The 20,000-nt window shown below is 33.6% G+C and overlaps 1 protein-coding gene across 1 annotated transcript in view; it reads left to right on the top strand.

The window, feature by feature from the left end:
* The first annotated feature begins 19,390 nt into the window (after positions 1-19,390).
* Positions 19,391-20,000, top strand: part of LOC135200718 (putative uncharacterized protein DDB_G0272516) — a 3,404-nt gene continuing 2,794 nt past the window's right edge. The window contains exons 1-2 of the mRNA XM_064229325.1: positions 19,391-19,592; positions 19,705-20,000. The exon at positions 19,705-20,000 is cut by the window's right edge and continues 154 nt beyond it. Of these exons, the coding sequence (XP_064085395.1) occupies positions 19,391-19,592; positions 19,705-20,000 (498 nt within the window). The remainder of the gene's footprint in view (positions 19,593-19,704) is intronic.

Genomic DNA, 20,000 nt, shown 5'->3' with positions numbered 1-20,000 from the left:
TCGTGTGCATACGTATTTTTACGATGTGTATGATTAACGTAAATGTCTTGAGAGACAGACTGAGAAAGACAGAGAGAGAGAGTAAGAGAGAGGGGAGGCCGTCATATTACAAAAACTAGCAAAGGCCATAATGTAAGCTAAGAGGATGAAGATCATGAGAGTAGCTATAACCCAGTAAAAATGACAACAAGGAGAATGGAACCTTATCATTTATATAGGCATTATAATGTGAATGTCGCTAATGACGTTAGGATGAGAAAACAAAAAGTTGCGTCGCAGAATAAGTGGAATATGAATCGTATTGCGGTTTTGCACAACATGAGGAAGATATCGGATTTGCTTCAAAAGCCAAGGGAGGATCGAACCAACTTTCATTTATGAAAGTGGTGTTGAATGGCGAGGAATGATTGTATCGTATGCTTTTCTATAAAGAACAAACAAAACCCATTATATTTACATGGCCTATTATGCCATGCTTTCCCTGAAATAAGGAGCCTTAAGTAAATCTGAAATCCAAGACTCAGTCGGTGGTCTCAGGTCGCATTCTGGCTTGGAGAAAAGCGAACATATTCCCTACGGTAAATTAACAGCATCATATTTAATATGTAGTTCGTGTACAAGAATCTAGCATAATCTCTTCTCTGAATGATTTGCGGTAGAAAAAGATGGGTTATGATTTTCTTTTTATTAAGGGAGAGTTTTTAAAAGGAAACCATTGTTATCTCCTGATTTATTTTCAGGTTGCTCAGTATTTCTCCCAAGTCTTCCTTCCGCTTTAGCATTTCTATGGTCTGTTTTCGTCTTTCTCTCTACTGCACAGATTTTATTCCTTTTTCCCTTAATTTTCTCTTTATATTCCACTTCAACGGAATTTCCTTCCACATTCTTTTCATAAAGAAAATTTCCCTTTTTCCAAGAAGAAGCATTTGGACTCTGAATCTCAGTTTTCTTACTTTCCCCTTTCCGTTCTTTTATTTTTCTACTTTTACTTTTCTTTCTTTTAAACATCTTCCATTTCCACTTACGGACCCGGTGAGGGAACTATTGAGGGCCCCCTTACCAAGGGAGACACGGGCAGGAAGATGTCTTGTCTTGACAGAGAGAGAGAGAGAGAGATAGAGAGAGAGAGGACGGCTGTCGAGAAATGGCAAAATACCGGAGAGAAGGAGAGACTCGGGAAATATTTAATTAAGTAATGGAGTCTGTCACTACCTTCTACTGCAAGAGCATTCTGGGAAATCTTCCTCTCTAGTTTCGATGGCCAGAATTTAGAGCTTTCAGTGGAATTCACCCACTGGGCAGTTTCTTTGCTCTCTTGGGTCTAACTTGTTTTGAAAAATAGGTTACAATAGTACAGAGGTGAGGCGTTGATTAATGACACATTATAATCTCGTAAACAGTACTAGATTTAATAAAGATTAAAAATAAAGTTATCTGGTTTTATCATCGTTACGTAGAAATGCAAAATGAGTTCCGGGTTTGAAGCCCAAGATTTTAAGTTAGTCATAATACCAGAATTAGTGAAAATCATTTCACCAGCAAAATCGTCACAGAATCCGGAGTTCTTACTGAAAAGACAAAAGTAATTCATCGTCATCATTAATGGTTTTTAACCTGTATTAAAAAGTATATCCAGTAATAATAAAATCTACCTTTTCAAAAAAATATTCACTCTTCTGTACTCCAATCTTTGTTTTTTAAGGTTTTATAATTGATTTCGGTCTTCATTCCTTATTTTTCCCATCTCTCTCTCTCTCTCTCTCTCTCCTCTCTCTCTCTCTCTCGTCTCTCTCTCCTCTCTCTTCTCTCTCTCTCTCTCTCTCTCTCTCTCTCAGAGAGAGAGAGAGAGAGAGAGAGAGAGAGAGAGAAAGAGATATTATTTGTTCATCCTTTTAATAGCCTTGAGGAGAGAAGCATAGAAATTATTTCCATAAACATGCCAGTTTGAAGTTTTGGGAGGCTGACTCTAAATGGGAGAGTAGTACTTCTCTATCTATCTATCTATCTATCTATCTATCTATCTATCTATCTGCATCAATTCACAACAATAAAAAGGAATATTGCCAATAAACAAACTTTTTATTTTTTTAGATATCCAGCAACGCACCTTTGATCGAAAAGTATTTTGGATCAAAGTGGAACTGAATAAAAGTCTGGGATTCCACAAATAAATCTGTGTGAAGTTTCTCTGTTTCATGGACTTGTCTGATCGAACACTTTGAAATGTATGGAGTCTTTTTTTGGAATGGCTGGGAAGGTTCCATTTCATTTTTTTTTTTTTTTACTTTCTCAACATTTAGTTCCACTTTGGTTTCTTTTATGGGATTGCATTGCCCTATTAATAACAACAGTAATAAATACAATAGATACTTAGATGACATTGATAATAATTTTATTTCCTTGTTATAACTAAACATTAGTATTTAGTGCTATTTAGCATCTTTTATATGAATGCGCCTAGAAATTATTAATAACGAAAATCTAATTAGATAATTCGAGGTGATTGATAACTATAAATGTGTTGTCGGAAGAAATTATTGCAATAATTGGTAGAAGTACCCAAGAATAGATGAAGGGTTTCCAGCAAATAAGGAAGAAAGGGCTTAGGATTTTATAATCACTTTCCTTGTCAAAAGACTCTGTAGAGTCATTGATCACATTTTCTTCTTTCTGGAGGAGAAATTGACATTTTAGTTTGAGATCAATCGTGATATTGAAAAATTAGTTATAGTAAAACAAATGGTTAAAACAGGTTAAGGTCAAAATATAAACCTATAATCTGGCCTCTGACCCGGAAAACCAATTAAGATATTTTTTTTTATTTTGGTATTAAATTGTTCTGTGACCTTGGAAAAATAGGCAAAGGTAAAATAAGTTTTTGGGAAGGAAATAAGCAACACCACCTACAGCCCTTACTTTCCAAAATACTTCGATGACAGAGGAAAAATACCAAAAATTAAAAACATTAATACATGATACGGCCATAAACAAAACGACCAGACACAGACCTTAGATAATAAACATTATGCTGTCGATATTACCCCGTGAACAGGATTTGTGTCTTTGCGGTTACCTGGATTTGACTTGGATCCTTCGCTCTTCGATTTCACTGAGGTCATTCACTGTGAGTTCAAGTGCGCATGCGTATAGTACACGGAGCTAACATGTACAGGACTTACAAATTCTGCTCAGGTGTAATCAAGGTTTCGCCAATATTCACCAGATGGCGTCAATACTAAAGAATCATTCAATGAGAGACAACTGTGATGCTGTGAAGATGTCTTTCCCAATAATGATGTTATACAAAGAGATTTCACTCTTGAATAGAATCAATCTGTACGAGAGCCGATTCTGATACTGATGCTGGAGCCCAAATAATAAGTAAATACGGTTGGATGAGCAAATCTTTCTTTTTATATACGTCTTTTACAGCTAGGCTAGACGCTAGTATTTATCTATACTGGTCTCTCTCTCTCTCTCTCTCTCTCTCTCTCACTCTCTCTCTCTCTCTCTCTCTCTTGCAAGGCATTTCCCGCCCCGATCGAAAGACCCTTTAAAATTCAATGATATCCAAAGAAAATTCATAATCACAAGTCAATAAAATGGAAAAGTAAATCCATAACATTATGTATTTGGTTGTGGTTAAATGCCACTAAGGGCAGAGTACCATTTCAATAATCCCTTTCGTTTACTTTCACATCCAAATACTTTATATATATAGATATATATATATATATATATATATATATATATATATATATATATATATATATATATATATATATATATATATATAATGATACATATGCATATATAAAATATACATATATATATATATATATATATATATATATATATATATATATATATATATATATATATATTATATATATTTACATAAATAATATATTATACCCATATGATGACTACAATCACTTTAGCTCGTGATTCATTTATCACACATATCCACAGGTGAAAAATAAGCAGCAGGGTGTAGGTCCTGACCGTTTTCGACTTTATTTCCAAGTCATTGACGAATGACCGAAACAAAGTATTAGAAATCACAAATATATATACCAGTCAGGACCTACACCCTGCTTCTTATTTTTCACCTGTGAATATATTATTATATATATATAATATAATATATATATATATATATATATATATATATATATATATATATTATATATATATATTCTTAATAAAAATACTTAGCGTCGAAATAAGAGTCCACCAAACCACCACGAGACAAAGAAGATGCATTAAAGAAAACTTTCTGTGACTTATTCCCTTTTAATTTCGAAACTTCCAGGTTCCATTTATTTCTCCTTCGTCCTCCGTCTGGATGATCCTCTTTCTTTGGGTGATTAAGGAAACACATTCCTCAGGTTATCATTCTTTGGTCTGGATCGAAAATTTTGGAGATATCACACTGGACACACGATCTCTATTCATATTTATTGTATAGATTATATGTATGTATATTATGTTATAATAATATGTATACATATATAGTATATGTGTATGTATTTATTACCACAAACGACAATATAAGAAAGTGGGTGTAGGTCCTAAAAAGTTTCAATTTTATTTCATTCGGTAACTGCTAAAGGAAAGTCGAAACTAGTCAGGATCTACTATACCCTGTCTCTTATTTTTATCAACTGTGGTGATAAAACAAATAACATGTTAAAGTGACACACTCTATATATATATATATATATATATATATTATATATATATATATATATATATATATATATATATATATATATATATATATACACACACACCACTTATTTGGGAACGCCTATCGTACAGCCTAATTATTTGAGCGGGAAATGACCAAAGAATCTTCCACTTTCAGGGGAAGTATTGGCAACAACCCGAAAGGGGTTATAATGATAGCGAAAATGCAATAACGCATTTTGCTTCAGTGTAAGAAAGAGCACAGGTGAGCATAGAGGAAGCCATAATAAGGGTTCGTCCACAATGTAACTCATTTCACACAACTCATAACACAAAATTACGAAAGCGAATGGCGGAAATTAACGTCTTCTGTCAAGAAAACCAGTGAAGGTCACTTAAGGATTCATACACCCTTTATAGATGCCATCAACAGCTCCATTCAAGTCGATGGTGTAGGAAAGGGAAAATGGTTCAGGTAGATGGTGCTAGTACCAATGAAGACGATTGGAGATATCCTTCACTACGTTGTTACAGGACTTGGTGTGATTTGATACATTACTTCTAAATTCGTGAAACTCACCTTCATTGTGCACTAGTGTCTCCCAAGAAACGCTACCGTCAGCCAGCCATGCAAAATTATGAGATATAAGGGACGGAAGTCGGCTGCCCTAGCAACCAGTCAATTCTATATGGAAGAAACGAAATGCGATGGACACGGGTAAGAAACTCTGAAGCATCTTACTCAGTATTTTTGACAAAACCATCAACTCTCTTTCCTCTTTCCGAGATTCTTATTTGATGGTCATTTTTCACGCTGAATTTCAGTATAAAGAACGCGAGGCTTAAAAGTTATGAGTCCTAGTGGTTTGAAGACTGAATAAAGATAGAGCGGTTGGCAGATCAATTGGAATAAGCCATAAAGGTAAGACATTTAACGATAAATTGCCGAAATGAATTGAGCTCCTCACGAAATGAGTTTCAATCATTTATGGTCGCTTGTGAGAGCTTAATTCGACAGGCATCTGCATCAGTGCCACAGAAGCGCTTCAGCCACCGATGCTTTTGGGAAATTGTCGTGAGCGTGACTGAGGTAATTACATGGAATTGGTTCGGTCGGTGGACGAAAAAGATCTCGAACCGGTTTTGGAAATCAGTTCGGTCCTGGATTTGTTCGAGTGGATAAAGACTCGAGGCTGGACTAATTGATGCCATTATCCTGCAAAATGCTGGTTTGTTAAGTCATTAGTTTCTTCATTGTAATTGAAGGCATGATTACTTTTTGTATACAATTAACGCAGGATGGTTTACGAATTACTTAACATGACTCATGGTGTTCTAATCTCGGTACGGATGCTTAAAATTTGTACTGTTTCAGCACACACACACATTATATATATATATAGATATATATATATATATATATATGTATATATATAATATATATATATAGTATATATATATATATATATATATATATATATAGATATTATAATATTTATATATATATAGATATATATACAAATGATATATATAGAATATATATAATATATATATATATATATATATATATATATATATATATATATATATATATATATATATATATGTTATATATATATATATATATATTATATATATATATATATATATATATATATATATATATCTATATATATATATATATATATATATATATATATATATATATATATATATATCTCCTATATATCTATCTATATATATATATATATATATATAGTATATATATATATATATCTATACTATATATATATTTATATATACTATATATATATATATATATCTATATATTATATACTATTATATATTTATATTTATCTATTACATCTTTTATATATATATATAGATATATATATATATATATATATATATATACTATATACTTATATATATCTATATAGTATATATATAATATATATATATCTTTATACATGTATATCTATATATATATATATATATATATCTCTATATATTTTATATATACTATATCAAATATATCTATATATATATAGATATATATCATATTATATATATCTATAGATATGTATATATTATATATATATATATATATATATATATATATGTATATATATATGTATACATATTTATGAGAGAGAGAGAGAGAGAGAGAGATAAACTTAAATATATGTTTACATATTTAATATATACACACGTATACATGTATTAATATCAATCTGCAATGAAGTTAATATCAATATTTTACCATTCCTGTACATCATGAGCGTTTAATTGAAATCTTGCCATCTGTGTAATATCTTTTAAAACAGCCGCGAAAACTCCTGATAGGAAAGGGTATTGTTACATAAAAATTCGCATCAGCCGGACTATAAAGGGGCGTCAGTGTCATTCAAAAGCCGTTTCCTGATCGTCGAATTACACATAAAAAAATCAACTTTTGTCAAACAATCACTCAAGTTTCTTTTTTCATTTGTAATTGGACGTAAAACACTAATCAATCAATATTTTCCAATATTAATGTTTTCGAACCAGTCATAAAGACTCGTTTCCTGCTTCCATCTTACCTGATAAAAATTTATAACTTGTCCATCATCATTGAATCCGTCTATGTGAATTTGAAGAGAATTAAGGATTGACTCTTTCCTCACATATCTGTCGTTCAAATCTACCCTGGATCCGAATTTGATCGTGTTTTCTTCGTTAGGTAGATTAACCATCATGACTCTCTCTCTCTCTCTCTCTCTCTCTCTCGTCTCTCTCCTCTTCTCTCTCCCCCTCTCTCTTCCTCTCTCTCTGTTGCTAATCTATTTTAAGAGAGGAATGACAACATAAGAAAATATCTCGCCTTGTTTTCAAAACATATCAGTTCATTTTCTAGAAAGGAGCAAAAACTTCCTCTCAGATGGAATGATTGAAAAAGTTTCCAATTGATCTGGATTGGAAGAGATCTCGACCATTATTAGCAAAGCTCATCTTCAAAACTTCAGCCATAATCATTTCCCCTAGGAATGAATTAGAATGCTAAAGACTTATTGAAGCATTAAGGGAAATTTCTAACTTCTCTTCACATTTATTCAGGGTGATTTCTTCAAAAAACAGAATGATTACCATAATCGATATGAAACCCACTGCTGGCCTCTGCCTCTGCAATACCTGTAACCTATGGCCTTCCCCCCCCCCCCCTCTTTTTTTTTTTTCTTTTTTCTTTTATTTCAGAAGAGGTGCGTTGCTTCTTGTAGCAATGATGGCAATTATTATTGAGATTCTTTGAACGGGAAAAATTCCAATGAGTCATAATCATCGCATTTTCGACACTTTTCTCTTACGAATGCTAAATTGGAATAAAAATTGCAGACTTTTCTATAATTGTAGCTATAATTATGAATGGAAAAGGTAGTATACATCAAAATACAACCTTTAGTTTATTCTAAAGCAATAATTAATGTTACTGACATTATGTTTGTTACTCTGAGGACCACGCTGGGAGACATACTATGGGGGTGGAGGTGCAAGGAAGAAGAAAAAGAGGGAGACCAAGAAAGAGATGGAAGGACTGTGTGAGAGGAGACTTAAATGAGAAGGGAATTGATGAGGCAGAAGCACAAGATAGAAATAGATGGAAACGGCTCATCCGAAACGGCGACCCCATATAAAAATGGGAACAAGCTGGGAAGAAGAAGAAGACTCTCTCTAATTTCCGTTTTTATTTCGTCGTTTTATTCAAAACTTTTACAAACCGGTAGAAATCGCTAAAATTGGAATCTTAATTACAATCTGAAGTCTGGAATCAAATGCACAATGGAGCCGCTCCAGAGTAGTCTTTTTCTAATTACCCTTTAATTAGGCTTCTCTAATGAGGTTCATTAAGGTCCCAATCTTACAATGGCATTTCGTCATCAGTGGGCACCGCTTGTTTTGTTTACCACTCCTAAATGAGACGAATATTTCATAAATGTATTTGTGACTGTAGTCCGTACCATTGCAGTACAAGTATTTTCTAATTAAAAAATACACTTATTCTATATATATAAATATTATATATATAGATATATATATATACTATATATATATATATACACACACGAAAAAATCTACAGCGGCTCATTGAGAGGAATATATACATAAAAGATAGCTACTTTCAATAATAGTCAGGAGTCACCTGCTGTCATTTATCCCATAATTAGAATAACGACTCTCATCTGCCCCGGTTGTTTACGCACTTGTTGAATTTGAGTCCTCTGCCTTTTGCTGTAACTAATTATTTCTTTTTTTCCTTTTTTTTTCTTCTACTCTTTTACTCTTTCATTTCTTCTCTTCGTATTTTACAATAAAGTAACAGGCGAATACGAAATATTTCTTTATGTATCTACTTTATAAATTTCTGTCACTTATACCATGGGTGACGTTTTTCATCTTCACAAATATTAAAACAAATATCGTTTAACACACACACCACACACACACACACACACACACACACACATATATATATATATATATATATATATATATATATATATATATATATATATATATATATATATATGTGTGTGTGTGTGTGTGTGTGTGTGTGTGTGTGTGTGTGTGTGTGTGTATGACGTGAATGAAGTATCATGAATTTAGTATGAAAGTAGTACGAGTTAAAAGCAACACGTTATAATTTCCAGTGGGATCAGTATCTAGCATTGAAAATGATCCTTCAACAGGATTCACAGATAAATTTTTGCAAAGTGGGAAACTTTAACGAGTTTGTTGTGAAAAGCAGGAATGAAAATAATCATCGACCTAATGAAATAATATCACGGCAGTCTATTGAAAAAGAGTGAATAAGTAAAAAGTGTTTACTCAGAAAAGACAATAAAGAAGAACTGTACCATCCAGACACATCGAAGAAGAAGAAGAAGAAGAAGGGGGAGGAGGAGTAGGTATATAATACAACGAGAAACCTGACCCTTTACCTTCTCTCGCTTTCCGAACCTTATTGATTCTGATTTCTCCACCGTCCCTTTTATTCCCCAAAATTGATATTGCGTCATGTTAGGACGCCCTCTCCCTTCCCCTTCCTCCACCCACTTCCTTCATGACACACCGTGACGGTTGGGGCCATATTTCCGACGAAAATCGTCGTCTCTTCATTATTTATTGACTGTCTGGCGTCCAGGATATAACGTCTTCTTTGGTTAATGCTAGCTTTCGTGACGGTTCTCTCTCTCTCTCTCTTTTAAGAAGAATATCATAATAGAGTATGTTTTGGGGATGGGATTCCTCAATGGTGCGGAATTTGGTCAGATAATATAAAGTTAGGGGAAAAAAAGATCATTAATATAACGGTAGAAGCTGAGGCAAATGCCTCAGCTTCTGTTTCAAACAAGGAAATTAAAATGTGAATTATTAAATGTGGCGGTTTATGCTATCTATGTTTTCATTTAAAAGTTACGGTAAATATTCTCAGCTAATTCATTTGAAGCCGTCCGTGATTAGCGGACGAGTACTTTGTTTACGACCAATCATACGTCCCAATTCAAATTCATCGGCCAATCATCAACGAGATATAAACATGAAAGATATCGCGTGAGGAAATTTACCGTCAGACCCACGGAAACACTAACAGGTGATGACAGTCGTTTCATTTCTTTGCTCATCCAGAGTCCGTTGGGAAGGGCAACCTGTTACCGTAAACGTTAAAGACCCGAATGATGGAGGGAATAAAAGAGGAGGACAAATGGCGCCACGTGAACGAAGAGGGGACAAACGCCCCCCTCAATAGCTGGGCCTCGTATAAATGACCCATATGAATAAATAATCAAACACATTAAACAGCACTGACGCCGTATTATGGGGAAGAGTTCCCGGAATTTCGGAGTCAATTTATGGAATTTATGGCTCAATAGGGAACTGAGCATCTATAAAATGTAGATTTATTTGTCTAGTTTCCGACATGACGACGGTGAATCGGTTTCGGCAACGTAGCATTTTACCTATAGCAGTGTTTCTCATCCTGGGGGGGCGTCAGCAATTCCAGGGGGCCGCGAGCCCCAGGGAAAAGGTAAAAATTCTCTGATTATATTCGTTACTCTCTTAAGAAGGGTGAGGAGCTAATATTCAGAAATTTATGAGAAAATGGAAACGTTTCTTTGCAAAGCTGCATTTTCCTTCGTCGCTCGTTGCTCTCAAGACCAGAAACAGGCTGAATGTTGAAGGAGACTTACTCTGTTTACTCTCCGGTATCAACCAAGCATTCGAGATCTGATAGCTAAGAAGCAGTGACAAGTTTCTCACTGAAGTAAATAATTTTATGTAAGCAATTACAATAAAGGGTATCGATTTGTACACTTTTCCTTTACAAAAATATTATGAAGCAATTTACGATATTGTAAAAAAAAAAAAAAAAAAATTGAGGAAATGCGCCTTTTTGTAACCCATAAATTCAGGCAGCTATTTACGAAATATTACAGAAAACATGATAAAAGCGAAGACAAAAATAAAACTGCCCATTTCGCCTTTCAGCAAATACCCATAAATTCCTGGAGAAAATTACACAGGGAATAAAGAAGTGTGTAAATAAAAACGCGAAGATTAGTGACAGAGAAGTTGACAAAAAAGCAGCGGCTATGATCAGAGGATATGAGTTTTGCTCCGCCTACTGAGGTCATAAGTCCTTTGGTTTTATTGCTCCGGGGAAAGGGCTCCTCTTTCTGTCTATTTCGTGTAAGATCGATTTTGTGAAGTTTGGGAATTCTCTCTTCAATTACAGTGGAAATGCTAATATTTTTCCAACTATCGCCTTTGGGGGTATTAGAACCACATACTGGGGCTATAGGACTCGGTCTCTGGATCTTGTATATATTTGATTTTAATATGTCAGTGCAGACATGAGTACATTTTGTAAATAGATATCTACATAAAACTATAAATGCTTTTGATTTTCTTGCATTTCTTGTTCCTAGCTATTCATACCTAAACTATGTATATCAAACTAAGAATATTAAGATATTGTCAACAAACAGGAATTAAGTGGACTTGAACAAAGGGGAAATGTAACCGAATCAGGTAATTCAAAGGGAGTCTGGAGTCATGAGTAGGTTAAGAACCTCTGGTTTAAATTACTATATTTGTCCTTGAGATTTAAAATAAGGTTTTTTTTTTTCATATTTTTAATTACTTTTTATATCATTTCATTTCAGTACGGATTTTGTCTCCTCAGTTGTTATGAAAACGAATAATTTGATATAGTCTTCAGTCATTATTCACAAAAAAATTTTATTTGTAAGTGGTTCTATTTTACGGGCCATCAACAAAGTATTGGTTTTCCTCAAAAGTATTTATATAATCGTTAGCAATCTGGAAATAATTCCAGGAACTTCGGTTGCTATCACAATGATTTATGTTAATGTTATTTATTCTCTGAGTTTTATTTCCAAAACTTCCCCTTTTATATCCAAAAGACAATGCGGAGAGTGACAAAAATGTCCTCTGTAGTTAAGACAAAATGAATAGATATGGTTGTAGCATAGAGGTGTTGGGGATATTGACATTTAACGTTTAGATATCACTGTACTGCAAGACAACTGAATGGCATCGAGGAGAGATGGCCAATATAAAGGAGACACAGAATTGCCTTCTTCTTCTTACGAATGAAATCGAGGCAAAGGAGGAGGGACTATCACACATGCAATGAGAAATTTCTTAATTATTTTCCTGTCAACAAAGATATGGAATCCAGTAAACAAAGGAAACTCGGGTACAAAAGCGAGGGAAAGTAACATCTATCACTTCAGAGAAATGAGAGAACTATAATTGTAAATGAAAATTAACAGGGAAGACACATCCGCTCAGTTACCGCCAGGATGAATTTTGCCATTTTTTTATTCAAAGTAAACCCTTTCCCAGTCAGTAAATGAAAATGATTTGTGATTAAGATTTCTTAGAAAATCAGACATAATTCCATTACGAAACTGAAAACGCCTTCTCTGTTTTCAACAAGGGACAACACTTGACAGTTGCGTCTTCCTACACTCACAGAATCCATTGACATCTCATAAGCAGAAGTGACGAACAATTTTAGGGTATCTGATTTTTATTTCAGTCTAAAAGTTTTTCTCTCTGGAAATGTAAATCATTCTTCCAATTTTGTAGTCTGTAAACCTTTCGTTTCCCATCTATTTACCTTAAAGGAAAACGAAAGCAAATGGATAACTAGACATATTTAGTCTATATTTACCATTGACTATTTACCTTACTCTTAAAGGTAGAAGCGTGGTCACACTTACTATTATCAAATATATAATTTCTATATTTTGTTTTATTATATATTTGTTCCTCTACAGCTTCATTCAAACTCCCAATTTTGAACACGAAGTTAAAATAAAAGTGGGTAATACAAACAATTATGAACAATTTGCTACTCTGCTTTGTAAGCAGACATACTCGCATATTAGATTTCAATGTCACTTTGTTTAAAACAAAGTGAAATCTATAGAAATCATTTGTTTAGAAAAATACACGAATTTCACGATAACTGTAATTGGAAACGGAATCATGGATCTACGAAATGTAAATTACTTTAATCATAATGATTGAGCACAAAAAATGATAGTTCATTATCGAAAAGGAATTTCATTAAATTCTCTTGAATTCGGGACTGAAAATGAAAGATTTTGTCTTTATTAATTTAGGGCTAATATCGAGAGACTTTCTTTACTGATTTAGGGACAAGTACTAAGGAATATGTCTTTATGGTTTTAGGGCCAAAGAAGATAGTGTCCTCATGAATGTATAAAAAAGAACCGAAAGATTCTGTCTTTGTGGATTTAGGGTCAAGGACAAAAGACCAAGCCTTTATGAATTTGGGGACAAAAACGAAAGATATGGCCGTAGAAGTACTGATGATGTGCCTGTGACATACAAAAAAGAATAGCTGCTATACAAGGTCTGCGATACACCTACGAATATTTTACGTAAGTTGACAGTAATGTGAATGAAAGTTGATACGAATATTGGAAATTGTAATTAACATGTATAATACCTTTCTGTTAATACTGTTTTTCAAGGGAGACAAACAACGGAAGCCACAATACTCTACTTGAAAGAACAATAGAGACACTTGGAGCTTCTCTCCACTTCCCATTTCGTTCTCTCTAATAATCTATTCCCTGATTCAGTCTGTTGGAGAAAAGTTATTTCTGTAATTAAACTATTCTCAATGACGTTTCACGGACTTCGAGGCTGTAAATGATTCGCTCAGTTTTGTCTTTGTCAGGGCCTACCGTTTCAGGTAATCACCACAAAGGAACACGGAAGCAAAAGGGGAATGCTTGACCTTTTTCGTCTCCTTTGTTGATGGAGGCGTAAGTTTTTTTCTATGAATCCCCACGAATTTATGTTCAATTTTACTATTTTCTTAAGACGCGTGTATATATATATATATATATATATATATATATATATATTATATATATATATATATATAAAATATATATATAAAATGTATAAGTATATATATATATATATATATATATATATATATATATATATCATATATATAGTATATATAATAATATATGATATATATATATCATAGTATTAATATAGTTAAATAAATAATTATAATATATAATAATAATAGTATATATATATATATATATATAGATATATATATATATACTATGTTAAGTATATATAATAAATATAGATATATTAAATATATAATTATAATATATATAGATAGAAAATGTATAAAGTATAGATATATATATATATTATATATATATATATATAATATATATATATATATAATGTATAGTATTATATATTTAATATATAGATATATTATATATATATATATATATATATAATATATATATATATATATATATGATTTAATTATATATATATATATATATATACGCGTCTTAAGAAAATAGTAAAATTGAACATAAATTCGTGGGGATTCATAGAAAAAAACTTACGCCTCCATCACACACCACACACACACACACACATACACACACACACACACACACACACCACACACACACACACATATATATATATATATATAATATATATATATATATATATATATATATATATATATATATATGAATCACGAAAATATGGACACATGATTTATATGAAAATAAAGGCAAATGCCACGAAGGAAAGTGAAACAGCAGAGTGGTGTTAGGCCTTTCGACTTACTGTCACTTATTCTTGGTTAGCAGAGATCTTTCTCTTTCTACAAATAATATATACACAATATAAGTATATACATATACTTTTCAGATGTAGAGTCTTATTTGTTAAATACTTAAGAGCCGACGAAAGCCAAACAATTACCAGAATCAGTAAAATCCTTCAAATGGAAAAATTCTTCCAAACTGCGAACATTGAGGTGCATTTCTCTCGAAGCTATTTCTAAATGATCTAATACTGAAATCATTAAAAAGCTTAGTTCCATGTTTTCGATCCGTAACTAAGGTAACCTATTATAATTTTTTGCAGCCAAAAATTGATAAATATATCACCACGAGCTTTGAAGTAGACGAGTCAATGAGTCTCTCTTTCCACTTCATTAAAGCACATGTTCGCGTGTTGCATTTTACTCTGCATAAATGTCAGGTATTCTTTTTGTTGTTGTCCGAATAGACTTCGGGTTCGTATATAACAAAGCTATTTTATGCAGCCATCGATTTAGATTTAGATTTCGTGTTTTGTTTAGGAAGTCGGATATTTAATTATGAAATGTTTTTGTCTGTCGTGTGACGTTCCATCAGAGGAGTTAATTTCATTGTACCTATGAATTTTTCGTGACCATAAAGGTAACGTAGTTCATTTTATGATGCTTTGTGAATTATATTTGATGCTAATGCTGATGCCAATATTAAAATAACGTAAGGATTTATTTCACTGAGCCCTTGAGCCGAGAACAAGGGCAAATGCACCTGAGTCCGACTTAAGAAAGCGCCGATCGGCTAAAAGACGTCACGTCTACATAGGGAATTCATTATTATTAGACATCATTGTGGAACATGGAATTAGTTTATCAGATCATTTCCAAGTTTGTTGAGTTGGAAAAATTTAAGGCCAGTTATTGCACGCGCTGTTTTTATTACATGTTTTCATTTAACTTGAATTTTGCGTCTGTCTGTCTGCCTGTTCTGGTAAAAATTGTAACTCAATTTTCGACCTGTTCCTTTCGTCAAATGGACTTGACATTTTACATGATTACTTAATTCCAGTGACAATACAACCTTAAAGGATCAGTAGGTCAGCAGGGACCTCTCTTGACCCTACAAGTGACCTTCCCAATATCTCAGGATTTATATGAAAGTCTTCCGATTTTTCACAACTTCTTTGACTCCGTAGAAAGGTTCATAACTCAACGGATGTTTATACCTTCTCTGACTCGGTAGGATAAGTTAGTAACTGGGCGGACTTTTCAAACTTTCTTTGACCCGATCATAAATCTGTTACAATTTCTGAAAAACAAAAAATTATAAAACAAAAAAATATAAAAAATCTCTCTCAATCACGCTCGTATGGCAATGAACTAATATGTGAAAAATAATTTTGTTTACACTTTGCGAGTCACGTGTTTCCTATTCAGGGAAAACTTGAGTTGTCCGAACTTTCCCGAATTGCTCAACCCAACTAAAACTTGTCTCTGCTGATGTTTGTTCCTCGTTTTCCAGCCTGACTTTTGGAAACGGTTCAAAATGCCGTAAAAAATCATATGAAGCAAAAGAGAGGAATTACAAATAAATTGGTTGGTAGAAAACCCCAACCGCAAAGAAAGTATGTTGGCACATTCCAACAGTATTTCGAGTTGTTGAAATTCAACCCCCTATTCATGATCAGAAAGTCGTCTTAAATCATCAACATTTTTAAAATATTATTTTGTAAGTTATAGCAAGGTATAAGGCCAGACAAATTTACCTAGCGCGGGTCAGATTACCCTAAGTTCGGTTAACTTAAATTCCAAATCCCAAAGACTAAGAGGAAATATTACTCGATTCAAAGATTTTTTATAAATATGGGAAAAATGGAGCGAGGGGAGAATTCGGAAGCTCTAGCAGAAGCGAGACCTACAGAGCTTTCAAAAAGAAAGGAATCGGTCAAGAGTTTTCGGGTGGCTTATGTAGAGGCAGTCTGCTCAGTAGGTAAATGAAAATATTACAAAAATCATATTTGAATCAGGAGACTGAGACAGTTTCAGAGTAACAGGAATGATTATGTAAACAAATGAGAGCGAAGGGAAACTTTTTAAATAATTATTCGTATATAATTGCGTTACCCTTTGAAGTTTAGTCACGTTAGCACTGAAATTGATGAAAGCCTGCAAAAGTATTCATCCATATTTGATCCCATATTCTTAATGAGGTTTTACGTGTACCTCACATTCGCCTTCTTTTAAGAGTGAAGAGCCTTTTAGAATTATTTATTTTACGTTGAGAGGTTCTTAATATCGCAAATTATGATACTGACTCTTTTAAAACATCAGAAGAATAAGCTTAATCATTGATTCTGTGTAAAATACCTTACAGATTGTATATCACCAAAACCATAATTAAATGTAAGTGGCCATCTAAACCCCTCTCCCCAAAAATCTCATCATATATGAATAGAAATCAAAATGTAATCAAATACATAAAGTATTATCGCAAGTCCAAAATAGATGGAACATGATTCACACGCTCTGCATTCATGTTTACTGATCTGAGAGTCAATCAACCACATCAGAATTTGATTCAGGTGAAAAGCGCTTCCCATTTACTCAAATCAAAGGACCGCATTTTGATTTGCCTTCCATTTCATGGCACAAATGCGTTTTTACGTTGACATAAATAGAACAGCCTCTTTGCCAGCATGAGTAAATTGGAAGTCTGGATTGGTCCATAAATTTCGTAAATTTATTTTTATTTTCTGTTGGATTTGTATTTAGCCCATGACAAGACCAGTTTGGAATTCACCAATGACTTTTTCCTAGATATTATAGCCACTACGCATCCGTCACCTATCACTGAATGTTTTTCTTCCCCTTTTTTTACGATGATTCGTATTATTACTAATTATACAGATGATCAAGAACTGATTACTCCATGATAATGTTACCCATACTCAGAAGATGACTCATTGCTGATATTAATATTTCTTATTACATTTGCTCATAACTGTACACTTTTTCTATCACCACTTTTATCTGTCCGCACTCAAGATCTGAAAAAACGACTGAGTGAGACTAGAGGTCTGCAAATTGGTATGTTGATCCTCCACCCTCCAGACATCAAACATACCAAAAGGAGGCCTTTAGCCTCAGTGGTTTTCATTTTACATAATTTAATCTCTTATTATTCATTGACTTTTGGTTACAAATATTTGTGGCAAAATGCAACTAACCATCGCCTTTTACATGATATAGATAACGTTAGTGTACCATGGCAAAAAGTCCTACAACCAAAATTCCAGTAGCAAAAATTTCTATGGTGAAAACTCCAGCGGCAAAAAGTTCTACGTCAAAACTCCAAGTGCAAAAGGTCATATGGTGAAAACTCCAGCGGCAAAAAGTCCTACGGCAAAACTCCAAGGTGCAAAAAATCATACAACAAAAACTCCAACGGCAATGGGTCATATGGTGAAAACTCCAGTGGCAAAAAGTTCTACGACAAAAAGTTCTAAGAGAAAAAGTTCTACGACAAAAAGTTCTACGACAGAAATTTCTAAGGGAAAAAGTCTTACAGCAAAACTCCAGTGGCATAAAGTCCTATGTCGAAAACTCCAATGGCAAAAAGTCCTATGGCAAAAATTCCTAAGATGAAAACTCCATCGGCGAAAAGTCCTATGGCAAAATTCCCAAGATGAAAACTCCAGAGGCAAAAAATTCTATGGCAAAAAGTCCTACAGCAAAAAGTTCTCTGGCAAAAAGTTCTCCGGCAAAAAGTCCTACAGCAAAAATTCCCAAGATGAAAACTCCAGAGGCAAAAAGTACTGCGGTAAAAAATCCTACAGCGAAAATTCTCAAGATGAAAACTCCAGAGGCAAAAAGTTCTACGGCAAAAAATCCTACAGCGAAAATTCTCAAGATGAAAACTCCAGAGGCAAAAAGTCCTACAGCAAAAAATCCTACAGCGAAAATTCTCAAGATGAAAACTCCAGAGGCAAAAAGTCCTACAGCGAAAATTCTCAAGATGAAAACTCCAGAGGCAAAAAATCCTACAGCAAAAATTCTCAAGATGAAAACTCCAGAGGCAAAAAATCCTACAGCGAAAATTCTCAAGATGAAAACTCCAGAGGCAAAAAGTCCTACAGCAAAAAATCCTACAGCGAAAATTCTCAAGATAAAAACTCCAGAGGCAAAAAGTCCTACAGCAAAAATTCCCAAGATGAAAACTCCAGAGGCAAAAAGTTCTACGGCAAAAAATCCTGCGACGAAAATTCCCAAGATGAAAACACCAGAGGCAAAACGTTCTACGGCAAAAATTCTTACGTCGAAAATTCTCAAGATGAAAACTCCAGAGGCAAAAAGTTCTAAGGGAGAAAATCCTACGGCAAAAATTCCCAAGATGAAAACTCCTAAGGCAAAAAGTTCTACGGCAAAAATTATTACGACAAAAATTCTCAAGATGAAAATCCAGAGGCAAAAAGTTCTATGGCAAAAATTCCTACGACGAAAATTCCTAAGATGAAAACTCCAGAGGTAAAAAGTTCTACGGCAAAAATTCCCAAGATGAAAACTCCAGAGGGAAAAAGTTCTCAGGCAAAAAGTCCTACGGCAAAAAGTACTCCAGCAAAAATTCCCAAGATGAAAACTCCAGAGGCAAAAAGTTCTACGGCAAAAAGTCCTACAGCGAAAATTCCCAAGGTGAAAACTCCCGAGGCAAAAAGTTCTACAGTAAAAAGTCCTACAGGAAAAATTCCCAAGATGAAAACACCAGAGGCAAAAAGTTCTCTGGCAAAAAGTCCTACGGCAAAAAGTACTCAGCAAAAATTCCCAAGATGAAAACTCCAGAGGCAAAAAGTTCTACGGCAAAAAGTCCTACAGCGAAAATTCCCAAGGTGAAAACTCCCGAGGCAAAAAGTTCTACAGTAATAAGTCCTACAGGAAAAATTCCCAAGATGAAAACTCCAGAGGCAAAAAGTTCTCTGGCAAAAAGTCCTACGGCAAAAAGTACTACAGCAAAAATTCCCAAGATGAAAACTCCAGAGGCAAAAAGTCCTATGGCAAAAAGTCCTACAGCGAAAATTCCCAATGTGAAAACTCCCGAGGCAAAAAGTTCTACAGTAAAAAGTCC

This window comes from Macrobrachium nipponense, chromosome 27 (assembly GCF_015104395.2).
Source record: "Macrobrachium nipponense isolate FS-2020 chromosome 27, ASM1510439v2, whole genome shotgun sequence".
NCBI classification, from domain to species: Eukaryota; Metazoa; Arthropoda; class Malacostraca; order Decapoda; family Palaemonidae; genus Macrobrachium; species Macrobrachium nipponense.
This window is presented reverse-complemented; position numbering and strand designations above follow the sequence as displayed.